The 8,624-nt window shown below is 40.6% G+C and overlaps 1 protein-coding gene across 1 annotated transcript; it reads left to right on the forward strand.

Moving 5' to 3' along the window:
- The first annotated feature begins 7,118 nt into the window (after positions 1 to 7,118).
- On the forward strand, positions 7,119 to 8,361 carry LOC131513398 (putative olfactory receptor 2B8). Its single transcript, XM_058732584.1, has one exon. It carries the CDS (start codon positions 7,119 to 7,121, stop codon positions 8,055 to 8,057), a length of 939 nt encoding a protein of 312 aa, XP_058588567.1. The 3' UTR covers positions 8,058 to 8,361.
- Positions 8,362 to 8,624: the final 263 nt, after the last annotated feature.

The raw sequence follows: 8,624 nt of genomic DNA on the forward strand, positions 1-8,624 counted from the left end.
TGGCTATTGTTGAGAGTGCTGCTATAACCATGGGGGTGCATATGTCCCTTTGAAACAGCACACCTGTATCCCGTGGATAAATGCCTAGTAGCGCAATTGCTGGGTCATAGGGTAGTGCTATTTTTAGTTTTTTGAGGAAACTCCATACTGTTTTCCAGAGTGGCTGCACCAGCTTGCATTTCCACCAACAAAGCAAAAGAGATCCTCTTTCTCCACATTCTGGCCAACATCTGTTGTTGCCTGAATTGTTAATGTTAGCCATTCTGACAGGTGTCAGGTGGTATCTCATTGTGGTTTTGATTTGTATTTCCTTGATGATGAGTGATGTTGAGCATCTTTTTCATGTGTCGGTTGGCCATCTGGATGTCTTCTTTGGAGAAGTGTCTATTCATGTCTTTTGCCCATTTCTTCACTGGATCATTTGTTTTTTGGGTGTTGAGTTTGATAAATTCTTTGTAGATTTTGGATACTAACCCTTTAGCTGATATGCCTTTTGCAAATATCTTCTCCCATTCAGCCTGTTGCCTTTTAGTTTTGCTGTTTGTTTTCTTCGCTGTACAGAAGCTTTTTATTTTGATGAGGTCCAGTAGTTCATTTTTGCTTTTGTTTCCATTGCCTCCAGAGATGTGTTGAGTGAGAAGTTGCTGTGGCCAAGATCAAAGAGGTTTTTGTCTCCTTTCTCCTCAAGGATTTTGATGACTTCCTGTCTTACATTGAGGTCTTTCATCCATTTTGAGTTTATTTTTGTGTCTGGGGTAAGAAAGTGGTCCAGGTTCATTCTTCTGCATGTCGCTATCCAGTTTTCCCAGCATCACTTGCTGAAGAGACTGTCTTTATTCCATTGGATAGTCTTTCCTGCTTTGTCAAAGATTAGTTGCCCATACATTTGTGGATCCATTTCTGGGTTCTCTATTCTGTTCCACTGATCTGAGTGTCTGTTCTTGTGCCAGTACCATACTGTCTTGATGATTACAACTTTCTAGTAGAGCTTGAAGTCTGGGATTGTGATGCGTCCTGCTTTGGTTTTCTTTTTCAAGATCACTTTGGCTATTCGGGGTCTTTTCTGGTTCCATACAAATTTTAGGATTATTTGTTCCAGCTCTGTGAAGAACACTGGTGCTATTTTGATAGGGATTGCATTGAATATGTAGATTGCTTTGGGTAGTATCGACGTTTTAACAATATTTGTTCTTCCTATCCAGGAGCATGGAATCTTTTTCCATTTTTATTTTCTGTCTTTTTCAATTTCTTTCATAAGCTTTCTATAGTTTTCAGTGTATAGATTTTTCACTTCTTTGGTTAGATTTATTCCTAGGTATTTTATGGTTTTTTTGTGAAACTGTAAACGGGATAGATTCCTTGATTTCTCTTTGTGTCACTTCATTGTTGGTGTTTAGGAACGCAACTGATTTCTGTGTGTTGATTTTATATCCTGCAACTTTGCTGAATTCATGAATCAATTCTAGCAGTTTTTTGGTGGCATCTTTTGGGTTTTCCATATAGAGTGTCATGTCATCTGCAAAGAGTGAAAGTTTGACCTCCTCCTGGTCGATATGGATGTTTTAAATTTCTTTGTGTTGTCTGATTGCAGAGGCTAAGACTTCCAGTACCATGTTGAATAACAGTGGTGAGAGTGGACATCCCTGTCTTGTTCCTGACCTTAGGGGGAGAGCTCTCAGTTTTTCCCCATTGAGGATGATATTAACGCTGGAGCATTCATATATGGCTTTTATGATCTCGAGGTATGCTCCTTCTATCCCTACTTTCTTGCGGGTTGTTATCAAGAAAGTTTGCTGTAGTTTGTCAAATGCTTTCTCTGCATGTATTGAGAGGATCATATGGTTCTTGTCCTTTCTTTTATTGATGTGATGACTCACATTCATTCTTCTGTGGATATTGAACCAGCCCTGCATCACAAGTATGAATCCCACTTGGTCGTGATGAATCATTTTTTTAATGTATTGTTGGAGCCGGTTGGCTAATATCTTGTTGAGGATCTTTGCATCCATGTTCATCAGGGATATTGGTCTATAGTTTTCCTTTTTAGTGGGGTCTCTGTCTGGTTTTGGAATCAAGGTAATGCTGGCTTCATAGCAAGAGTTTGGAAGTTTTCCTTCCATTTCTATTTTTTGGGACAGTTTCAAGAGAATAGTTGTTAACTCTTCCTTAAATATTTGGGAATTCCCCTGGAAAGCCATCTGGCCCTGGACTCTTGTTTTTTGGCAGATTTTTGATTACTAATTCGATTTCCTTACTGGTTATGGGTCTGTTCAAATTTTCTATTTCTTCCTGTTTCAGTTTTGGTATTGTATATGTTTCTAGGAATTTGTCCATTTCCTCCAGATTGCCCATTTTATTGGCATATAATTGCTCATAATATTCTCTTATTGTTGTTTTTATTTTTGCTGTGTTTGTTTTGATCTCTCCTCTTTCATTCTTGATTGTATTTATCTGGGCCTTTCCTTTTTCTTTTCGATCAAACTTTCTTTTTGATCAAACTTTTTGATCAATTTTTTTAATTCTTTCAAAGAACGAGCTTCTGGTTTCATTGATCTGTTCTACTGTGGGGTCTTTTTGGTTTCGATTGCATTAATTTCTGCTCTAATCTTTGTTATTTCCTGTTTTCTGCTGGTTTTGGGTTTCATTTGCTGTTCTTTTTCCAGCTCCTTAAGGTGTAACGTTAGGTAGTGTATCTGAGATCTTTCCTCCTTCTTTAGGAAGGCCTGGATTGCTGTATACTTTCCTCTTATGTCTGCCTTTGCTGCATCCCAGAGGTTTTGGGTAGTGCTGTTTTGATTTTCATTGCCTTCCCTATACTTTTTAATTTCCTCTTTCACTTCTTGGTTAGCTCATTCATTCTTTAGTAGGATGTTCTTCAGTCTCCAAGTATTTGTTACCTTTCCAAATTTTTTCTTGTGGTTGATTTCAAGTTTCATAGCATTGTCGTCTGAAAATATGCACAGTATGATCTCTATCTTTTTGTACTTACTTAGGGCTGATTTGTGTCCCAGTATGTGGTCTATTCTGGAGAATGTTCCATGTGCACTGAAGAATGTATATTCTGCTGCTTTAGGAAGAAATGTTCTGAATATATCTGTTAAGTCCAACTGGTCCAGTGTGTCATTCAAAGACATTGTTTTCTTGTTGGTATTCTGTTTAGATGATCTGTCCATTGTTGTGAGTGGAGTGTTGAAGTCTCCTCCTATTATGGTATTACTATCGGTGAGTTTGTTTATGTTTGTGATTAATTGCTTTATATATTTGGGTGCTCCCACATTTGGCACATAAATATTTACAATTGTTAGTTCTTCTTGGTGGATAGACCCCATGATTACAATATAATGCCCTCTGCATCTCCTGATAGAGACTTTATTTTAAAGTCTAGATTGTCTGATGTAAGTATGGCTACTCTGGCTTTCTTTTGTTGACCATTAGCATGATAGATGGTTTTCCATCCCCTTATTTTCAATCTGAAGGTGTCTTTAGGTCTAATGTGTGTCTCTTGTAAACAGGATATAGCTGGGTCTTGTTTTCTTATCCATTCTGTTGCCCTATGTGTTTTGATTGGAGCATTGAGTCCGTTGACATTTAGAGTGAGTACTGAAAGATATGAATTTATTGCCATTATGATGCTTGTAGAGTTGGAGTTTCTGGTGGTGTTCTCTGATCCTTTCTGATCTTTGTTGCTTTGGGTATTTATTTATTTATTTATTTATATTTTCCATTGTTTCTTGCCTCAGAGAGTCCCCCTTAAAATTTCTTGCAGGGCTGGTTTAGTGGTCACAAACTCCTTTAATTTTTGTTTGTCTGGGAAACTTTTAATCTCTCCTTCTATTTTGAATGACAGCCTTGCTGGATAAAGAATTCTTGGCTGCCTAGTTTTCTGATTCAGCACACTGAATATATCCTGCCACTCCTTTCTGGCCTGCTGAATTTCTGTAGATAGGTCTGCTGCAAACCTGATCTGTCTTCCCTTGTAGGTTAGGGGCTTTTTCCCCTTGCTGCTTTCATGATTCTCTCCTTGCCTGAGTAATTTGTGAATTTGACTATGATATGCCTTGGTGATGCTTGGTTTCGGTTGAATTTAATGGGGGTCCTCTGTGCTTCCCGGATTTTGATGTCTGTGTCTTTGCCCAGGTTAGGAAAGTTTTCCGCTATTATTTGCTCCCATCTCCTTTCTACCCCTATTTCTCTCTCTTCCTCTTCTGGGACCCCCTATGATTCTGATGTTCCTTTGAATGGTCACTGATTTGTCTACTTCTTAAATCATGCTCTTTGGCCTCAATCTCCCTCTTTTTTCTGCTTCCTTATTCTCTATACGTTTGTTCTCTATATCGCTGATCCTCTGTTCTGCCTCATCCATCCTTGCTGCCGCTGCATCCATCTGTGATTGCAGCTCACTTATAGCATTTTTCATTTCATTCTGGCTACATTTTACTCCCTTTGATCTCTGCAGAAAGGGTTCTATTTTTTTTTCAATATATGAAGTTTATTGTCAAATTGGTTTCCATACAACACCCAGTGCTCATCCCAAAAGGCGCCCTCCTCAATACCCATCACCCACCCTCCCCTCCCTCCCACCCCCGATCAACCCCCAGTTTGTGCAGAAAGGGATTCTAATCTATTTTTGACTCCAGCTAGTTTTCTTGTTATCGTGATTCTAAATTCTGGTTCGGACAACTTGCTTGTATCTGTGTTGGTTAAATCCCTGCCTGTCGTTTCTTCGTGCTGTTTCTTTTGGGGTGTATACCTTTATTTTGTCATTTTAAAGGGAGAACAGGAATTAATGAAGTAGAAAAATTAAAATTAAAAAATTTAAATTTAAAAACTATTAAAATTAAAAAATTAAAAACACACACAAATTGAATAAATGATGCTAGATCCTAGGTGTGTTTTGGTCTGGGTGTTGAAAGTGGTTTGACAGATTAGAGAGAAAAAAAGGGGGAGGGAAGGAAATCGTTTGAGAATTTGTAAAAATGAATACACTGAAGTAGACTTAAATGAGATGATGGGCATAAAATAGAATTTGAAAAAATATACCCAAAGTAAATAATATAGTAGAAAAAAATAAAGAAAAATATTTTTAATAAAAATTAAAAATAAAAATGAATGTTTCTTTTTCTATATTCAAGAAAAAGAAACGAAAGAGAGAAGAAAGAAACAAGAAAAAAAAGAAATTGTTTGAAAATGTGAAATAGTGAATACACTGTATTAGACTAAATAAAATGATGGAAGTAAAATAGAATGTGAAAAATTTACATAAAAGCACACATATGGTAAAAAAAATTAAAGAAAAATATTTTTAATAGAAATTGAAAGTAAAAATGAAGTTTTTCTCTTTCTGCATTCAAGAAAAAGAAACAAAAAAGGGAAAAAAGTGAAAAAAAGGAGATCATTTGAAAATTGGAAAAGTTGAATACACTGAAGTAGACTAAAATAAAATGATGGATGTAAAGTAGAATTTGAAAAAACTTAGACAAAAGTAAAAAATATAGCAATAAAAATTCAAGAAAAATATTTTTAATAAAAATTGAAAATAAAAATGAATGTTTTCTCTTTCTGTATTCAAGAAAAAGAAGTGTAAAAGAGGATAAAAAGAAAGAAAGAAAACTGAATAGATGGACCTGCTAAGAGACTGAAGTAGGACTGAAACTACTTCGTTTTCCCTTAGAGGTCAGTCCATGTAGCTCTTTATAGTCCTTAAATTAAGCTGGTGGTGAGGTTTTGTTCTTGAAGAGCAAAGTCCGCCCAGTTGGGCAGGGCTTGGTGTAACAGCTCCACTCTCCACTAGATGGCGCTGCTAGCCTACTGGGGTGGATTGTTGCGGTGCTCATAGGTGCATATGTGCATGTGCAGGAATGGTGAAAATGGCGCCACCCAGCTACCCAGTCTGTTCTCCCAGAGCAGCAATCATGCCTCGGTCCTCTGTCTTCAGGTCTCCTCCACTCCATGCTTTTTCACTCTCAGTGACCAGGCCCCAGGCAGCACCTCTCTCCCGAGTTTTGTCTCAGATGCGGCTGCTTTCCCTGGCCCCTTACTTCCGAAGGACTGCGTACTTGACCCATTCAGCCCCTCTGCGAGAGGGTCTCCCTGAGCAATGGCTGAATGAGCAATGGCCGAATGTCAGCTGCACCCAGGAACGCCCACTGGACTCTGCTGTTGCTGGTGCCCCGAGACTGTGGCCAGGTTCCAGCCCACCCCTAAGAAAGATCGCAAGACAGTGTAGCCTCAGTGTTTCAGGGACCATGGAAAATCGCAACACACATCTGGCACCAGGCTTTGCCTTCAACAAGCTTGCCCCACACTCAGCGAACATGGCTGCCTTCCGGGGTCTGCTGGGACCAGGTGGCTTCAACAGTCTCTACCAAATATCCTTCCAGCAGTGGAACTGCATTTCCCCGTGTGGCCTGGGAATCTCCCGGACCCCACTCTCTTCCTGGGGATTCACCTTTCCCACCAGAGCACTGCCAGGTATCAAGCTGCAGAGTTGCAGCCTTTGTGCTCCCCTTGTTTAAAGTCTTAATGGAATTTAAACCCTCTCCTTTCTCCTTTCTCCCTTTTTACTTTAGTCCCTGCGGCTGTTTCCAATTTTCCACTTTCCTCCAGCTGCTTTTGGGGAGGGGTGCTTTTCCTGTATTCTCCGCCCCCACCCCCCGCAGTCTCCATCCTCTCTCTGCTCGCAAAAGCACCTCCCTTCCTGCGCCTTCTCGTTCCCCAAGTTCACTTCTCCGTGCCACGTACCTGCTGAATTCTGTGCTTCAGGTTGTGCAGATTGTTGTGTTAATCCTCCAGTCAGTTTTCGAGGAGTGTAGGATGGTTTAGTGTTGGTCTGGCTGTATTTCATGGATATGAGACACACAAAAAACTTCCATGCTGTTTCGCCATTTTGGCTACTCTCCTCATTAGTCATTGACTTTTTATGGTAATGTGGAATGAAAGTGGAACTAATTGATCAATGTAATGAGTACACCATTTATTCAAATAGTTACTTATAAAATGCCATGACCAGTCTTATAACATGATAATTCCACCTCCTGCCAACTTTTGATTTTTTTTGAAGATTTCTCTTAAAAATTGCTAACTGCTTGATCTTGACAGGAATCAGGTGGTACAAAAGGATGGACCCGAAAAATGGAAGTTCTTTCACTGGCTTTATCCTGCTGGGTTTCTCTGACCGGCCTCAGCTGGAGCGAGTCCTCTTTGTGGTTCTTCTGATCTTCTATCTGCTCACCCTCCTGGGAAACACGAGCATCATTGCGTTGTCCCGCCTGGACCCACACCTGCAGACTCCCATGTACTTTTTCCTGTCCAACCTAAGCTTTCTGGACCTGTGTTACACGACCAGCACTGTTCCTCAGCTGCTGGTTCATCTCAGGGGAGCAGACAAGTCTATCTCCTTTGCTGCCTGTGTAGCTCAGCTGTTTGTCTCTCTAGGTTTGGGATGCACAGAATGCATTCTGTTAGGGGTGATGGCATTTGACCGCTACGCAGCCGTCTGCAGGCCCCTGCACTACACAGTGATCATGCACCCCCGTCTCTGTGCCCTGATGGGTTCTGCGTCGTGGTTCATTGGTTTTGCCAACTCCTCATTGCAGACGGTGCTCACCTTCCTTGTACCACTTTGTGGGAGAAATAAGATAGACCACTTCCTTTGTGAGGTTCCCCCACTGCTCAAGCTTGCCTGTGTTGACACCACTGTGAATGAGTCTGAGCTCTTCTTTGTCGGTGTGATCATTCTTCTCATACCTGTGGCATTAATCACGTTCTCCTATGGTCGAATCGTCAGGGCAGTGTTAAGAATAAAGTCAGCTGCTGGACAGAGGAAAGCCTTTGGGACATGTGGGTCCCACCTCACGGTGGTTTCCCTTTTCTACGGCACGGCGATCTATGCTTACCTGCAGCCCAGCAACAACTACTCCCAGGATCAGGGCAAGTTCATTTCTCTCTTCTACACCATCGTCACCCCCATGGTCAACCCCTTCATATATACCCTGCGGAACAAGGATGTGACGGGAGCAATGAGGAAGGTGTTCTGTGGGGGCTATGACTCCAAATGACTGGGGGGCAAGACCCTCTGATGGAAGAATTTGAGTTCAGAGTCTTTATGCTTTTGTGTCCTGCACGTGTCATCCAACATTTTTTCTGACAACTCTCAAAGGGATTTTCTTATCTCCTTCTTTCGTGCAAGTGAGTGTTCAATCTCTGAGTTCATGGATTCATTGCAGCCTCCAGAGATTCTGATTTAGAGCATCTGCATCATATTATTATTTCAAAACCTCCACAAGATTTTGTTATTTCACTCCCTTTTGGGAGCACTATTTCTTTCTTAATTGCAAACAGACATCTACACATATATAATAAAAACACAGCCAATCAGAATATGTTCCACCGATACAGTGTCAGAAACATTAATATATTAAATTTGTTTTAATGCTTGTATATTTATTTTGAGAGAGAGAGACAGAGACAGAGACAGAGACAGAGACAGAGAACAGAAGTGAACTAGAGGCAGAGAGAGCCAAAGAGAGGGACAATCCCAAGGTGGATCTGCGCGGCCGGCACAGAGTCCCACTAGGGGTTGGAACTCACAAACTATGAGATCATGACCCCAGCCAAAATCAAGA

Source organism: Neofelis nebulosa, chromosome 6, assembly GCF_028018385.1.
Source record: "Neofelis nebulosa isolate mNeoNeb1 chromosome 6, mNeoNeb1.pri, whole genome shotgun sequence".
In the NCBI taxonomy this organism is placed as follows: Eukaryota; Metazoa; Chordata; class Mammalia; order Carnivora; family Felidae; genus Neofelis; species Neofelis nebulosa.